The 18,924-nt window shown below is 42.1% G+C and overlaps 1 protein-coding gene across 1 annotated transcript in view; it reads right to left on the bottom strand.

Annotated features, from left to right (window-relative positions):
- Positions 1-17,414, bottom strand: part of scube2 (signal peptide, CUB domain, EGF-like 2) — a 236,471-nt gene extending 219,057 nt beyond the window's left edge. The window contains exons 1-3 of the mRNA XM_078547869.1: positions 17,342-17,414; positions 15,910-16,032; positions 10,693-10,818 (exon numbers count right to left, since the gene is read on the bottom strand). Coding sequence (XP_078403995.1) covers positions 10,693-10,818; positions 15,910-16,032; positions 17,342-17,414 — 322 coding nt within the window. The remainder of the gene's footprint in view (positions 1-10,692; positions 10,819-15,909; positions 16,033-17,341) is intronic.
- Between the last annotated feature and the right edge of the window lie 1,510 nt (positions 17,415-18,924).

Here is an 18,924-nt window from a genome sequence, read left to right as displayed (position 1 = left end):
TCATCTGTATTCATGCAGGACAAGCTGGCACACAACAACAGGAAGAGGTGGAGGAATGCCTGAAATCAAGATCCTCACAGACTTTGAAAATAGAGCCATCCAGCTGGCCGGTGAGGATCTGGACCGTTCCTGTATTGACAGTGAGGTCAACGGTGCTCTACCAAGTGAAGATCCAGCAGTGCAACATCCATCAGACAACCATTCTGTGAGTGATGTGTCCTGTTTCACAGGCCACTGCCATGCACTAATTATCTCACCTTGCTTTTGCAGGCACATCTGGGAAATAGTCAACGGAGTCCATGACCCAGGGCCTCCAATCAAGCCCCAAAGGAGAAACCTCTGAAGAGGAATCTGAAGGCACCCTCCTTGAAGTCCCGTCACAGCGCTCACCCACACCCTCCACCAGCACAGGGACACACACTTCAGTGGGACCTAGCTTTAGATTAGCCTCTGAAGCACAATCTGGTGAACAGATCATGCTGTCTGATCTTCAGCAGGCGGCGGTAGGGACTGCCCTGATGTCCACCACTTGGAGGACTGCTGGAGGGGAGAAATCTGCTGAGTCTGAGTCAGATGACAAGCCTCTGGGCTTGGTCATGTCACAGTTGCTGGAGCTGAAATGGAAGCTTGGGAACATCAGGAAGGGATGTCCGCTGCACTCCTCAGATTGCAAGGCATAATGGAGGAGCTGGTCTGCCTTCAGGCTTAGGTGATAGCACCGGCATTGCAACGCACTGATGTCAACACTGGCAGGATGGCGGCCGCCATGGAGACCTTGGTCCAGGACATCGGTCCTCCACTGCTGTGCAGGCTGAACTCCAGAGCTGATGCTATAGTTGGTTTCCAATAGTATGTACGTGAGAGGGATGCCGAGCAGCTCGATCTCACTCCAGCTATCCCTTCTCCTCAAGGAGTCACCCGGGGCCCTCAGACATCCATAGAGAGGAGGATCAGCAGGTGCACACCCCGGGGCCATCCAACCAGTTGGCTCCGGGAGTGTCCGGCCAATCCAAATCCCCTCTTCCTGTGACCTCAGCAGCTCCAGCTCTGCAGGCCAAGGAGGGAGCCACTGCCACACAGCAGGACACCAGAAGCAGGCTGAGGCCCTCTAGATCTCTGCCCTTCAGAGGACATCCTTCAAAGTCATCACAGACAAGGCATAGCAGTCAGCAGGCTGACTCCACCTACACTGTGGATGTCAGGGAGCATCAAGGCGTAGTGGCAGGGTTAGGAAGGTTAAGAAGATGTAACTCTTGTAGAGTTAAAACAATTAACTAAATTAACAATAACAAGGGAGAAATCAAGCACAGCCCCTAAGTCAGGTCAGCTGTAAAATCAAGGAAAAACTTTAAAGGAACCTTACAAACATCAAACCAAGATGTGATTAAAGGGGTCAACAAAAGTTAAGAAGATGTAACTCTTGTAGAGTTAAAACAATTAACTAAATTAACAATAACAAGGGAGAAATCAAGCACAGCCCCTAATTCAGGTCAGCTGTAAAATCAAGGAAAAACTTTAAAGGAACCTTACAAACATCAAACCAAGATGTGATTAAAGGGGTCAACAAAAGTTAAGAAGATGTAGTTGCACAGCATGGGCACGGGTGTTAATCACTTGCACATAATATTCACTCTTGTAAATAAACTCCCAAGTATGCCTCCTTGCCTATGATTCCTTGTTATGATGAGCAGTGTTTGTGTTGCTCATATGTGAAACCTTGGTTCCTGCACAAGATAAAGGCAGGTGTCCCAGTCCAGGGCCTCTTCCCTGTGCTTTATGCAGCCTTCAGACCAAAGTGATGGTCCAGCTTCACACTCACTGGACATATCAGTGAGGCCGGCAGCTTGATGGTGCTGGTCATTGCTGCCAGAATGTCGTGGGCAGGCATCACAGAGTTCCATCGTTCTATCTGTGTGCTCTCAGTACCTTTGTGGTGGCACTGGCCCCCTATCTCTTCAACACCTGTGACCAGTGATGCTGTGCTCCTGAAAGGGTCAGGTGCTGAAGGCTGACAAAGGATCAGGTGCATTTAAAGCTGTGTTTCCATGATATGACCCTGATCACAGAGCACAGGCGAGCTGCCTTCAGCCAGACAAGAGCCAGACATTCACAGAGGCTATGTGAAGATCCAAGGAGTGTCATCACTGCATGTCATCATCATCCTCCTGGCATTGAATGTCTGATACGTTATCCGCTGCGTCCCCATGACAGGACCCTTATCACAAAGGGTATGTGCGCTGTCATCAGCCAGAGTGGAGTCAAATGCTCACAGATGCAATGTGAGGATCTATGGTGTCTCCTCACTGCATGTCGTCATCATTCTCCACAAATCTTGCAACTCTGAGGGCCTCCCGAGCACGCCTGCCTTCCTGGCCAGTGCGATGGCCTCAATACCATCATCCTCGCGTTCGAGGACCTCCTCACCCTCAACCCATCGACATCTTCCTCATCGAAGGAGACGTGCAGCTCCTCCATCTCCTCCTCAGCCAGCCCCATTCCCCGTTGCAGCACCAGGTTATAAAAGACACAGCAGGTGATGACAACGCATCACACCCTCTGTGGACTATATTGCAGGTCTCCACCAGACTGGTCCAGGCACCGGAACCTCATTTTCAGTATCTCGATGGTTTGCTCCACCAAGGTGCGAGTTGCAGCATGAGCCTCGTTATTGCTTCACTCTGCTGCAGTCTGAAGATGCCACACGGGTGTCATCAGCCATATCCCCTGAAGGTAGCCCTTGTCCCTGAAGAGCATTCCCTGCAGCCTCTGTAGACCCTAGAAGACATCAGGGATCTGTGTCTGACTGAGAATGTAGGGGTCATGGACAGTCCCTGGGAACAGTGCGTAGATCTGCAGAATGCATTTCTGGTGGTTGCGCACCAGCTGAACATTCAGCATGTGAAAGCCCTTGTGGTCCACATAGTTGGCCGCTTTTTGCCACTAAGATCTGAGTGCCACGTGAGTGCAGTCGATGGCACCTGTGGGAAACCCAAGATCTGGGCAAATCCCAGCGCTCTTGCATCCTGGCTTTACTGGTCCTGGGCAAAATGCCCAAAATACTTGTGAAGATGACGTCCATGACCTCATGGATGCATTTGTGCATGGAGGCTTGCGATATCCCACAGAGATCACATGTGGAGCCCTGAAAGGAGCCAGTGGCGTAAAAATTGAGTGTCACAGTCACTTTCACGGCCACTGGAAGTGGATGCCCTCCATGTCCAAATCCTGCTGGCAAATGTGACCGACCAGTTCCCTGGACATGCGCAGTCTTCGGTGGCACTGGTTCTCAGTCATCTGCAGGAATGAAAGGCAGCGTCTATACACCCTGGGTCTAACTAGGCGCTGACCAGCGACAGCTTGCTGTGGCTCTTCAGCAGCGTGTGCAGGAGCCCCAGCCTCCCCTTCTTCCTGAGAGTGCTGCTCCTCCCTCTGCGCAGCCAGACACCTCCATCTCTCCCGTCTCCTTCGTCTCCACTCTCTGTAAGCCATGAGGCATACAGCTAGGTCACCAGGCTCCATGCTCCTAATGTACTCCTCCTGCAGGATGAAAGAGAGAGACGCGTGGATTAGCATGGGTGTTCTTAGAATCTCTCTTGGTTAAGTCTGAAGGCTCCTTAACGCATCCCAGAGAGTGCTGGCCACCATTTGGATGTCCAGAGTTTAGTGCATTGCATGGCTGCCCAAAACCTCACCAACTTACGCCCCACTCCATCTAACCAGTTGGCAGCAGCTTTGGCCACTGGACTGCATGCTGTGCGCTCAGCTCAGGCATTCTCTTAACCCGCACTGCAAGGCTGCACTGTTAGCTTGAAACAAGGGGGAGACTGATCCAAACCTGAATGATGACAGGGGGCTGTGAGCGTCTCCATCAGTGACTGTAGCATGGCCAGATTTTGCAAGGAGATTGCACAATGTGTGCAGGCGCCCAATTTTTCTGCAGCCCACTAAAACGCTCATTAGTTTGCAGTCTGTGCCCAAGGGGTGAAGAGCTCTGGAGCATTTGGTGGCAATTTCAGGCCTCTGTATTGCCTGAGTGGGCAGATAAGCTAGAGGCCCGACTCCAAGCATGTCAATGTGGCTGCGCCTGAACTGTCTCAGCTGCGGAGGAATGGTCACTTTATATAAGGTTTCCCTAATGTGTGGCCGCTTCCCTCCACCACCCCCTACATCTGCTTGTTCACTACCATCACCCACAAGTTAGCCCTTGCACCCCCCCACAACTCACCTCAACCACTGTGCACCCCTTGCCCCAGCACTGCACTATCATCCAGCTGGGAAAATGCGACTTGCTTGTGCCATCGCCTGAAAATGCAGTGCATCAACCTTGAGGTCCCCTCGCGTGTGCTGCACAATGTTATTCTGCACTCACCTCTAAATTCCCCTCAAAGTGCAGCCTGCCAGCTCCACGCCTTATATATTCTGTTGTGAAACACGCCGTCCTACAATCGTGAGCTGAACTTATAATGATATGCAGATGTAATACACTGAAGTTCCCAACGTTCAACGGTGGGAAACGTGGCCTGCCATTGTCGGGCAGAGCGGATGATTGCAAACTGGTTTCATGATGGCATGAAACTCATTTCTGGCCTTCCCACCATATTGTCCACTCATGCCCGCCATGACGCCCAACGTCTGTGGGCAAGGAAAATTCTGCCTTTAGTGTAACAGTATCAGCCTCAGCAGTCAAGCACATTGGGCTGGATTTTAATCCTGGAGGCAGGTAGCGAGAGTTGGGAAACTTCCCAACTCAGCGCATTCGCCTTGGGAGAAAGTGCCCGTAAAGGCGGGATTTTCGTTCCGGGGTGTGGGAGAATGAGGTGGGTGCTAAATGGAGTCAGGCACGCCACCCCTAGAAACAGTGTGGCGGCAGCCATGCGGGCTTCTGAGCGTCAAGGTGCTCTGTGACTTCGCCCTGGTTACAATAAAAATAATAAAACAGAAAACAGCCCTCACCGCCTTATACCTCTCACTTGCCCCACACACACCCCATGCCCACTCATGCCCATCCACCTATCCTCAGTGGCCCCTCATACCCCCATGCCCACCTATGCCCCTCCACCTACCCCCAGTGTTGTCTCATACCCTTCATGCTAGCCTCCGGCACTTCAATGCCCATTTACCTAGTATACATGCTGTACAGAACCAATGAAACCTAGTAACAATGTAATGTGAGAAAGCTGGAAAGAAAACAGTAATTCATAACTTTCTTACAAAAAACTCATTTTACTGTAGCCTTGTAAAAGTGCCAATCAACCAGCCCTTTAAAGTATTAACAGCAAAAATTGTAAGCACTTGACACCTCTTTATCTTGTGTAAGTAAACATTGAGAAATTGAGAAAGTTGTCAATCAATCAATGTTTTCCCTTGCATGTAGCTGTTTCAACAGACTAATGGATGTCTGGGCTCTCAACCAAGAATGCATAATGAGATTCGGCTGTCATTTTTAAAAGTCTGCAGAGTCTCCGCAACTTTGTGAAAATCCAGCCCATTGCCCCCAGTGACTGCTTGCTTCCCACTGACATGTGTTCAAGTTCATCACCAAACTAGCTAAGTGGAGCATGTGAACAAAATCCTCACTGGATACAGGTGAGGTCCTGGAGGATTGGAGGTCTTCTAACATTGTACCATTGTTTAAAAAGGGAGCAAGGGATAAACTGAATAATTACAGACCAGTCAGTCTTACCTCAGTAGCAGGCAAGTTATTGGAATCAATTCTGAGGGACAGGATAAACTGTCACTTAGAAAGACATGGATTAATCAAAGAGAGTCAGCATGGATTTGTTAAAGGAAGGTAGTGTCTGACTAATTTGATTGAATTTTTTGAGGAAGTAACAAGGAGGATTGATGAGGGTAATGCAATTGATGTTGTCTGCATGGATTTTAGCAAGGATTTTGGCAAGGCCCCACATGGCAGACTGGTTAAAAAAAATAAAAGCCCATGGGATCCAGGGGAATGTAGCAAGCTGGATACAAAATTGGCTCAGTGGCAGGAAACAAAGGGATGTTGACGGATGTTTTTGTGACTGGAAGACTGTTTCCAGTGGGGTTTCTCAGGGCTCAGTACTAGGTCCCTTGCTTTTAGTGGTATATATTAATGATTTGGACATAAAAGTAGGGGGAATGATAAAAAAATGTTCAGTCAACACAAAAACTGGCTGCATGGTTGATAACGAAGAGGATAGCTGTAGACTGCAGGAAGATATCAATGGACTGGTCAGGTGGGTAGAAAAGTGGCAAATGGAAGTCAGGCCATAGAAGTGTGAGGCGATGCATTTGGGGAGGTCAAACAAGGCAAAGGATTACACATTAAATGGGAGGATACTGAGAGGTGTAGAGGAAGTGGGGGACCTTGGAGTGAATGCCAACAGATCCCTGAAGTTAGCAGGACAGGTTGATAGGGTAGTTAAGAAGACATATGAAATCCTTTCCTTTATTAGCTGAGGTATAGAATATAAGAGCAGGGAGGTTATGCTGGAACTATAAAAAATATTAGTTAGACCATAACTTGAGTACTGTGCACAGTTCTGGTCACTTCATTACAGAAAGGATGTAATTGCATTAGAATGTGCAGAGGAGATTTACGAGGATGTTGCCAAGACTGGAAAGTTGCAGCTAAGAGGAAAGATTGGATAGGCTGAGGTTGTTCTCCTTGGAACAGAAGAGGCTGAGGGGAGATTTGACTGAGACGTAGAAAATTGTGAGGGGCCTGGATAGAGTGGATAGGAAGGGCCTTTAGCAGAGAGGTCAGTGACTAGAGGGCATAGATTTAAAGTGATTGGTAGAAAGATTAGAGGGGAGATGTGGAATTCTTTTCACCCAGAGGGTTGTGGGGGTCTGAAACTCAATGTCTGAAAGGGTAGTAGAGGCAGAAACTCTCAAATCATTTCAAAGGCATCTGGATCTCAAGTGCTGTAGCCTGCAGGACTACGGACCAAATGCTGGAAAGTGGGATTAGGTTGGGTGGCTTGTTTTTCGGCTGGCACAGACACAATGGACCAAGTGGCTTCATTCTGTGTCGTAAACTTTCTATGATTCTATGAAAAGCTCCCTCAATTAAAAAGTAAATAGATCCTAACATCTGGCACTGCTTGGTTCTTCTTAATCTGAGATTAATATAATTCTATATACTCTGAACAGCTGATATATATTTTTCTCTATTTACTCATGTTAGTAAAAGGTAGGCATGACATGGGCCCAGATCTTCCGGTCTCCAGATCGCAGCAGACCAGATGTACCCACCATGATCTGCTGCAGACCCCTCAGAAGCCCCAACACACTATCTCCATGAGAATTGCCCACAAGTTTGAACTTCTGATGAGCAATTCCCCTGATCTCCAGGACCCTCCGAGAAAAACAAGTCCAATGCTGAGTTAGAGTCAGAGACTTTGGATGGTTCAGATGAATGTTACCCAGGAAATATAAGACAAAAAGTTCTAGTCTAATTCCTGGATAATTAAATAACTGACTCCCCAATCACTCACACTGACCCCGGACTCCCCCTCAACACCCTCGACTACTCCCCTAACCCCCCAGTTATCCCCATGAACCACCCGACTGCCCTCTCAACCCTACACTACTTTCCCCCCTGACTCCCCAATAACCTCACCTCACTAGCCCCGCCACCCAACTCCCTTGACCCAATCTCATCACCTTACCTAACTGCCACCTCACCCACCTGCCACCCTACCCTGTTACCCACTTACCTCATCCACTCAACCCCATTACCCACTTACCTCACCCACCCTGCCCCTTAGCCATTTACCTCACCCACCCACTTACCTCACCTACCCTACCCACTTACCTCACCCACCCTTCCCCCTTAGCCACTTACCTCACCCACCCACTTACCTCACTTACCCTACCTCTTTACCCACTCACCTCATTCAACCTACCCCCTTACCCATTTACCATCTCTTCCCTAACAACCAAACCCCCGACCTGACCTGACTAGCCTCACCCACCCAACCTTCCTCCTCCGCTGACCCGACCTGACCCAACCTCAGCACCCTATTGAGCTTCCACTTCATCCACCTGCCACCCTGCCCCCTTAGCCACTTACCTCACCCACCTGACCCCCTTACCTACTTACCTCGCCCTCATCCACTTACCTCACCCAACCTACCCCCATAACCACTCACATCACCCAACCTGCCCCCTTACCCATTTACCTTCTCTCCTCCAACACCACCCCCCCCACCCCCTCCACCGCCACCCTCAACCACACCCCCCCCCACCACCCCCGGGCAGACCAGACTAGCTCCAACCACCCAATTCCCCCTGCTGGCCTGACCTGACCCAACCTCACCACCCTATCCAGCTGCCACCTCACCCCCCCCCGACACCCTTACCCACTTACCTCACCAACCCAACCTCCTTTCCCACTTACCTCACCCACCTGACCCCCTTTCTGACTTACCTCACCTACCCTTCAAAAATGATTTGGGGCATTTAAACTTTACTTATCAGAATACAGCAGCTAGTGCCGTAAAATGGTGATGTGGTTTCTGCGCGGAATCCCTTCGCTCGTGTCTCTGAGATTTCCTGTGATGAGTGAGTTTGGGTGGATCCTCCATTGGAAGAATTCCCAGAAAAATCAGGTGGGTAAGTGGGTTTTTTTTTTGTCAGATCAGGGTTGGAACCAGGGGTTCCAGGAAAGCAGGGATCGGAAGATTTGGGCCATGATGCTCCTATGTCAAACCATGTCAACATTTTTGTTAAAATGAATGAAAGGGAGAAAATATGCCTCTCTGTGTTCATGCTATTTTTTTATATATAGATGCACGAATATCAAAAACAATCTGCTCCATAGGTATATAAAGAATTGAGACACATTTAGAAGTTTAAAAATTGCAACATCACACTTTTTGATCACTCCAACAACTAAAGAAATAGATGATGCTACACAAAAAGTAACAAGTTTTTGACTTTTGCTCACTTTCAGCACCACCAGGAAGATAATCATTTTAAAGTTTCAACCACTCCCAAACTATAACAGTAGGCAGAAAACCGGCCAAAGTTAACCTGCCTGCACTCTTCCCTCCCTCTCATCTACTCAGGCTCACTTCCCAGGAATTCACCTTGACCAGCATTTTGAAAGATTGGAAGTGAGTTTTTATTTTATGAAACAAGTCGGGATAGATTTATCTGAATATGCCCAGTACAGTTTCATCAGATGATACAGTGTGTCTGTGACTATGGAAGAAATCTGCAAACTAAACAGTCCTGTCTTCCTGAATTAATTGAATGTGGTCAGAGAGAAGTCAACTGTCTAGACCATCTTGTCGTTTTGGCTAAAGAATAGTACAGAGATAGGAGGGAGCTTGAAACGGCAAAGGAGAAGGGGAGAAAATTGAAACAAACAAATTTACCATTAAATTTAACTTTGTACAATTAAAGTTCTGGTTGTCTAACTCTTTGTATAGCCAGACATGTTTTAGGCATTTGCCTGAATCAAATAGGAAACACACTTTCCTGAGCCCAATATTCCTTTTATTCCCTTGAAATGATGCAGGCATATTTATGTACTCTGATGTGACCCAGTTCAGTGCTATATGGTAGCAGTGGAATAGGCTCAAAGCCAGTCATCAGTAAACTGTCACTTCATTCTTAACATTATATCTATTGGGTCAGGAGTTAATTCTAAATAAGACACAGAACCTCCTCAAGTGAACCAGGGAGACCTTTCTGCCTTATACCAATCTTCATGCCTCATTTAATGTAATGAAAAACAGATGATATTTTATTAAACATATCATATGCAACATTTTCATACCACTTAGCAATAATTCTGTTTAAGAGAAAGCATGACCAACCCAAAATTATCTTAACAGAACTCATTCTTTATGTTTCATGTTTAAAGAGCATAAATTGCTAAAAATACAACTTGGATGAATGATTTCCATTTCTTTCAGTAGATTAAAGGCTGAATACTCACTCTTTTAGATGCATGGGCATTGAAAGACTATTTATAAAGTGCATCTTAAGAAATGATAATGAAAAAAAACTTTGCTTTTTTCCTCTTGAAACAAAGCCAAACCTTTAGCTTTGAAGATCTGTTTAAGTTAACAGAAATAGTGGACAATACAAACTCGTTTGAAAGTATTCTTCACAAGAGATGATGGAGCAAAAGAGACCATTGTGTTTCTGCAGGTTGCCAGGCAGTTCAGTACACTCTCTAGAATTTCACATTCCAATTGAAAACTAAATGCAGTTGTGGTCTTAGAACTTTTCTCCAACAACTAAATTCCAAAAGAATGATCTAAATCTGGTGCTTCAATAAGTGCATCAGTGTTTATTTGATCCCAAAGTCCTTTCACTGAATTCAGCACCAATGTCTCAAGCAATTTAAAAGGACTTTCATTTTAAAATGTCACTTAGAAAAATAAACAAAACTATTATTTGATTTTTACTCGTGCATAAACAGATTTTTTAAAATGATGCTAGTATATTTAACCCAGTATTTTGCTTAGGAGAATTCATTTGTTCATTTTATTTTTAATTACTCATATATATTAGATATAAATCTTGTGCAGAAAACAGAAACTAACTTCAAATGATGCTATATGTTTATATAATTTACATTGCTATATAATTTGAACATTGAGATATTTAGCTATACAATTTTCATTTTACATTTCCACACTTATTTTTATTTTCTCTATATATCAAATAAACTGCAATAATTCTACTTACCCAAACAATTGTGTCCATCATGCGCCAACATGAATCCATCATAGCAAGTGCAACGATAGTTTCCTGGAATGTTAATGCATTCATGTACGCAGCCTCCATTGTATTCATTATCACATTCATCAATGTCTAAGGAATAGAACACAAAACAGAATGATGGATGGTTTCTGTTAAAAAGAGACACTAGCACAGCCAAAAATTGCAAATCCTTACAAAGATACTTAAAGCCATATTAATCTCACTTAGAAACTCATAGCCCCATTAATTCTCATTTTTAAAAAATTACCACTTAATAAGTAGGCACTGAGCATTTGGGAATGTGATGCTTCTAAACAAGCTTCTGTGTTAAACAAGTTACAATGGAAACATATTTCAGGCAAGAGATGAGTATTTTATCTGCTCCTCCACTTGCTCCTCATTTATAAGATTATATACATTTAATAGAATAACAATGTATCTTGTTGATGCCAAGAAACTTAAAAATCCATTTTTAAAACTAAAAGGCTAACATTCTCTTCATTTAATGAGCATGCAATCTAGCAAGAGCTTAAAAGACAGTAATTAACAGTGCAAGATGAATCAATTCATATTTTGGCCACAAATCATATGGTGAAAATAATTTGTCCTTTTATCACGAAATTAATTTACATGGTCATTGCAAAAAAATTGCACAAAAATAGCAAAAGCATAATTTTTAAATTGAAAAATTACTACAACACTGATGACATACAGTGCCCTAAACAAAGCTAATGAGAACTAATCCAAAAAATGTATTCTCAACAGTCTCATTCCATGAAATATAGTTACATTCTATAACTACAATATTATAATGCATGATTATTGAGTATTTTTGAGAACAAATGCCCCAGAAGTGACCAAGAGTGTGTCACCAAAAGTTCGAAAGCTGGAGATTAATTCTATCATTGTCACCTTAACTAAGGCTTGTAATTTTAAGGTTTGTGCCTTGAAGTTTTACCAGTGAATTATTGGTGTCAAACTATTGCTCAACAAAAGCTCACCAGTTTGGTGTAGAGTATATCAGATGGCAGTTGCACACTGCCAGCTGTTGGCAGAGTGGGGTGGGGAGGTTGAAGGGGGAGAAGGGTTTTAGGGCATTCTAGCAGCAGGCTAGAGATTGTTGTGGAATCAGGAGAAACATATATGTTTGTCCTGACCCCACAAAACTCTTTTCAAAAGCAAAATCTTACCTTTTTTGAGTGGCCTTCAACTCTTTCTTGAAGGACCATTAGCCAGGCCTCTCAACGCTCAGAAATACTGAGGATAATACACTTTGCATGCTCATCCCATTTCCTCATGAACAGCCAGCAGGCAGAAGACCCCAATTTGCACATTTAAATAGCCCCTCACCTGTTTTGAGTGGATGTGCCAAGCATCTATTTAAAAGCCTGATGAAAATTGAATTTGATCGACAAATGAGAGTCAAAGGTCCCCACCAGAATTTCTTCTGCTGGTCACCTGTTTTCAGGCAGGCAACAGATGCCCAGCAGTTGAAAATCTACCCATCCCGTCCCATTGTTACACTTAATTGTCAATAATGAAGGCTACATTCTGATTTTCTCTAACAAGCTAGTTTATTTTTCATGAAGATGCCTTGATCCTTTATGTGCCAATAAATACGTCACCGCTAGAAAATAATCAATAACCTCATTATTAGCAACTCTTTTCACTTTCTTAAAAAGAGTAAACAAACAATTGGACACTAATTTCCCTCCTGGATTCTCAGTGACCTATTTGTACAACAAACACTGAAGAAACACTCTTTAATTACATTTTAGTTAAACAAGCACAGAAAGGCAAGAAAGCCATATAGCAGCACAAAATTAGATGAACTGAGGTAAAGCTGAACATTTAGAGTATCAAAAAGTAAGAAGTCTATTAAAAAATGTTTAAGGTGTGACATTTCATTTCAATTCGTAGTTTTGATGACAATTACGTCCATTAAGATTTGCTTCACTTTAAAGATTTGTACTTTGGGAGGAATTTTATGCCGTTGGGATTTTACTGTCCGAAGTCAATGGACTTTTGAATGACTCACCGCATTTTACAGCCCCACCCTTGCCGTAAAATTCCACCCTTTGTTTGGGAGTCAAAATTCTTATATTTTACTACTGTATCTCCCAGGGCATTGTCCACTGAGGAGCCAACAGCTGGGGTCAAATTCATGAGGGCGGTAGTCTGAATTACACCGGGCTAACAATGCTATGAAAAACTGGGCCCAAGCCTCTCTCTACCTAATGTGACAGAGAGGGGCACTGATGGTCCAAAGAGATCCCAGAAGTATTGAGGATCACTGAGTTAGGACATGTACCAGACCCTTGGAAATAAATAGGAGAAAAGTCTATTAGCTCATAAAGCAGAACTCAAGTTTAAACCCTCAAAGAGATAGGTTTGCAATATAGAAGACAGTAGGTACAAGATTTTTTAGCCAATCAGTAAGTTTTTAAATTTTTTTAAAGAATTACATTTATAGAATAGATATTCTTAGCTGTATATAACACAATGGATCAGAGCGCAACATGAAGGGCAAATTCACTTTGAAAAAGATCTTCATTGATTTGATTGGTCAGTTTTCTTATGGGTGCTTTGCTAGTTAACTAATCTGCTATTGGGTAGGGAAAAGGTACCAATCAACAATGTTCATTTAACAGACAACAGCTAGTCATTACTTGGTCAATCAACATGATCTTTGTGCTCCACAGACACATTTAAGTTATAATAGTTTAAAATGTAGCATTCACTTTTCAGGTATGATGCCCTACAGATGCACAACATGCAGAGATATAGAAACGTGCTGAGTCTACAAAATCCCACAGCATTCAGGAAAATAAAATCAAGTATCACTTCAAGGTTACAATCTTGGGAACATGCTATCTATCCTACTACAGCAAAAAGGCACAAAATTGAGTAAGCCAAAAGGAATTATGCCTTTAAAGTATTAAACTAGTCAATGTCCCATGGTGTTGCTCATAAGTAGTTTTTTATTGATTGGAATATTACACTGCAGCATGTAACATTCAATTCATGATACTATTGCTAAGCTGCCATAGTCCGCTTAAGACTATAGATTGGAAATAGTGCAAGTAACACAGCCTGAGGTCAAAGAATAATTCTTGCTTGGTAAAGGAAGTTTTGAGATTGGAAGGTGTTTATACATTCCCCATTGGAAAGTTGTATTTCTTTCCTTCAATTTTCTCCCCAAATTTCACCTCTCAACCTTTTTCTCTGAATATCCTGACCCATATTGGGGTATGACCAACCCACTTCTCCCCAATACAGCTGAGGGATTCTTCCTGCATGAGTCAACACACTGATTGCCAAGAGGCTATTTGTTAGAAGGGCAAGGTAATCACAGTGAAACCAATCATTTGAGATCTTCATATGCACACTTTCAGAAGGTACCAATCAATGTCGCATCCTACAGTACTTTTTATTTTGACAAATATCTAAATAAGTGAATGCATAGCCCAGGTATTGTAACAGAAAACCCATAATCTGTATTCCAGCACCTGGAATACAACAGGCTGCCACATGAATTCATCTGTCTTTTACAGAAGATGAACTGAAGAGACAGATGTTCTGATACAGCACTGTAAAGAAAGGTGAGAGGAAGCATGTGTGGACCATAACACTGACATAGATATGTTGAGCCAAACTATTTGTTTCTGTACTGTAAATTTCTATGTAATTCTCATCATGAGATAGAATCCTAAATAATATTGTCCTTTTCTAGCCCAAGGATCCTATGTCAGGTGTAGAATCAATACTACCAATGCAACTGAGATCAGATCAGACTAAAAAGAGAACCATTGACTTTCTTGGCCCCTGAATCAGTTGCACATTGTGTGTTGCACGTATCAACTGAGGGCTTATTAATATGCATTGAGAGTGCAAAAATGACTCCAAAAATGTAGTCACATGAATCCTATTTCCTAAATTTCTTATATGCACTAATGCTGCATCAACTTTAAACATCAGCTTTTCTGGCTACCTAGTTAAGCTGTTATGAACTGACAATAATCTCACACATTCATGTTAGAGTCTGGCTTTGCAATATCACAAAGCATGTAAATATATATAAGTGTGCTTAAGGCATTCTCTAAATTTTTTTGGTACATCCTAAATGTATGATTTTTCTTATCCAAATTAGAAAATATTGCGGTTATTTTGCAGAACTCCTTTATGGCTACATTACCTTCAGCTTTCCATATTTCAGCTTAAATTACTATGAAGACTTGTGCAAACAAGTATCATCTCCTAAGCAACAGCTAAATCTTAATCTTTGAGGCCAAACTATGTACAATTCACTAATGTCACAAAATAACTTAAACCAGCAGCGACCAACCTCAGTGGCTTAGCATGTAAACACACTATGCAGTGTGGTAACCAAGCCACATGGACCAGAAAGGTACCAAATCTGATTTCTGGCCTGTGTTGAGTAAGTTGCTTTCAATGGGAATAGCCGCAATGCCACGATTGATTTCACTGTCTCTGGATTTGGGGAAAACAGTCACAGCTTTTGATTGCTAATCAGTGACTCTTGCTGGGAAGAGGCTCATACACAGGGTAAAGGCAGGACCATTTCCGTCTTCGATGCCACAATCCCTTGTGGTCAAAGAGCACACCAACATTCGTTATCTAGATTCACACATCAAGAGTGGCCCCTTAAGTGAGGAGTGGAGGGGGTTTTAGTGCCCTGGAACTATATCACAGCAGGAGTCAGTCACATTCATTTTGTCATTTTAGAGGATATAGCATGAACTGCCCGGAGCCTCAGATCAGTTATGTATTCAATACAGCAAAAGCTGGGCATGTATTTTAAAAATGATCAGACCTATTCAATGCTCAAAGAGTTAATTTTTTTTTAAGTTGCAGCTAATATACTATGGAATTCGGCATAGAAAACAGTTAAATGTGTTATTATTTTAGTATTAAAAGTGAATGGCAGTTTCCGTGAAATGACAAGACTGCTGTTCGAAACAGAATATTGTTCTTTATTTAGCACACTGTAACCATAAAAAACTAAATCATTTTTAAGCTTGAATGACACTTAGAAATATTCACATTCTCTTTACACTGTAAAACAAAGAAATACACTCTTATAAAGAAACTTATTTTGCAGATTATAGCTTGCCTGATTAAGGAAACATTTTCCCCAATTTGCTTCAGTAATGAAATACTGCAAAAGCAGGTTATGATCACCTTCACATTTCTTTCCATCGCCTTTATAGCCTGGTTTGCATGTGCATTTATACAACATATATGTATTCTGACAGATCGCATCGATGTGACAGTCATCAGTTCCTTCTGTACACTCATCAATATCTATAAAACAAACAGGGAGTTACAGAATAACAAAGCAGAAGCTGGGACAAGCTCCATGGAAAAGAGTAATTACATGTCAGTTCCACATTTTGATTCAATAATGCAAAATCTTTTGTTTGCACGCGAATGTGAAAAAACACACTTGTGAGCTGTTTATGATTCACATCGAAAGTATAAAACAAGGTTAACAGAGCTGGAAATCCATTAAGAAAGACAATCTCAATGAGGTCACAAAATGTCCTGAGTAATTGCTTCTAAACAACACACAAAGTCAGACCATAAAAAAGCAATGCGTTTCAAAATGTCAGGCATTAAAAAAATGATTAATTAGGGACGTGCGTTTCAATCTGATAAACAAATTCACTAAAAGGCCAAGCAATTCACAGTAAAACACAAACCCAAAACAAAATGCCATCTCCAATAACCAGCGAAAGACTGAATAGAAAGACTGTCCCTGTAGAAGGCATCGTAAAAGTACTGCAAGCCATTAGTCTGAGGAGCTCACAGCATTTTGTAAAACTTGCAATTAAAATTATGTCAGGAGGCAAAAAGAAACAACGTAAACCAATAACTCACCAAGTTAATGGCTATGATCGGACCTAAAATGTGTTTTAAGTATCCATTAGAATTTACCAAATGACCATCTAGTCTGACACAAATCTAACTAAAATACTGCAGTTACAAATGTAAATTCTTTAAGGACATCATTAACCTCTTTATATATCACATAAGCCATATCTAAAGATAAAACTTCACATATAACACAACAGTCCTCAGTAGTTTCTCAAATTTTACATTACTCAATGCAACACACCAGCAATGTATTCTGATAACTTCAAACATTGTACTTGTTTTAAAAGCACAAATTAGAAAATATGACGGCATTTTGCAAACAGCAGTATTAAAATACTTCTATTCATCTCATACAATTTTTACTTTGCAGGATATTATTCCAGCAAATCTTTACTACAGCAATGCCTCGGTCAAATTTAATTTGCTCAAGGCGACCGCAAAAGTATTTTTAAACAAACACACAACTTGACAAAATATCTCAACAATTAGATTCTTAAAATTGCCAAGTCTTGTAAAGCAGCCTATCAAGGAATGTATTCACATTTTTAAATAAAGAATGTAAATGAAATGAGAAACAAAAATATAAAAACAACATTTTAACTCTGATATTGGAGCAAGAATTATCTTCATTCACAGAAAAGACAAAACCAAATGCAGCTCTTTCCGTGTTAAGGAGGGGTGAAGCGAAGCAGGAATTTCACACTAGTGACTGCAAACCTACCTAGAATTCCAGCACTTGCAGAGCTTTCACGAGTGTTTAACAAGAGGAAAAACAAACAAAAGTGCCATGCAAAACAAACAGCCCCCATGATGATATGATCCGATCCTTAGTGTCTCTTTGCAAAGACACGTTTGAACTGAGAAATAGGGTTGTCCTGACTGGCTGATGGATTCAGCAGGATTGTTTGTTATGCCTGCCCTTTAGCCTGTGACGTCATTAGGGTAACAGATTGATCCATGGAACTGGTCTGACTAACTTCGCCACTAATTAGAATACCTAATTTAATTACTTGCCAGCAGACCTGTCAACACTGTACTGATACTGCCTTCTCAATAGCATAGTCTGCGGATCTAATTTCCATGTCTGTTGCAGTTCATCCGCAATATGTTTTACAAATAAGCAAGCCTCACATCCTGTGTTTTCTTGCTCCTCCTGTCTCTTTATGGAATAATCTTTATAAAATTATTTGCATGTTCCATTTTAACTTTTGCCTCTTTCTGGTCTCTCATACCAGTAAACGTAACGCTTTGTCCATATTATTTTAGTTCACGCTAATAGGGCTAATTTCTGTATTTCAGTTTTCATTCAATTTTTCCCTCCATTTCCTCTTTCTCACTCTCCTTTGTGTTTACCCTCATTTTTACTTACTGCAACAATCTGATAGCGCCTCTGTAACAAAACTGTTCAGTTCTGCTACAGTTCTGGAGTCCTGTCCCCACTGACCACAGCAGGTGTTTCAAATATAAAGTCCAAACATTGCAGGTCTAGAAATTTGGAAGCAGCATCCCATAACTAACCATGGTTCAAAGAACTTTGAAATTTGAAGTTGACAACTATGGCTTCAAAGACACAATACCCATACTTGCCTATCGCACATAACTGTTCATACCCACGTGAGCAACATCAATCACAGTCACCACCACACAAACTCCAGTACAATTACTCACAGTTGAACACCATCTGCAAAAGATCACAATTATTGAAATAAATATATCACAGAAAGTTTTGCACTGAAACATAATTGGTGGGGTCAATTCTGCTGAAAATAATAACAGTAGCTGAACGGCACACATTACTTATGCAAAAATTGGCCAGCAACTTGTAGCAATAAAGAAATACCCAATGAATCGCAAATCACCACAAGTTTCTGGCCGATCTGCCCCATCGTTAGTTTCGTGAAAATTGTTTTCTCGTGTTTAACCTTCCCATGATTTTCATGAAGCTTTTGCATTTTTATTTTAGTTACCCATTAATCTCACCACAGGTGGTCAAGTCTTAGAATTAACAGTTTAAGTACCCTTTTAATCATGTGATCACTTTTAATGACTCCCAATCAACCTCTCTTGCCCAGAAAATGAACAATAAGTGCAGAGTCTCATTCATTCAAATTGTGAAATGTTTTACATTTTAAAATATTATTTTTTTTAATTTATAAAAATGTCTTCCCTTCTGTCTCTTATTTCTCTTTTAATCTAATTGTTCCCCTTTATTTTTCTTTTCTATTGTTACGACCGATCCCCAGGCGAGGTCTCCCAATTTGTTATGGTCCCAAAAGAGATACCCCAAATTGTTAACTTCCCAAACAGGACCCCAATTTT

The sequence above is a fragment of the Cetorhinus maximus genome, chromosome 9, assembly GCF_964194155.1.
Source record: "Cetorhinus maximus chromosome 9, sCetMax3.hap1.1, whole genome shotgun sequence".
NCBI classification, from domain to species: Eukaryota; Metazoa; Chordata; class Chondrichthyes; order Lamniformes; family Cetorhinidae; genus Cetorhinus; species Cetorhinus maximus.
This window is presented reverse-complemented; position numbering and strand designations above follow the sequence as displayed.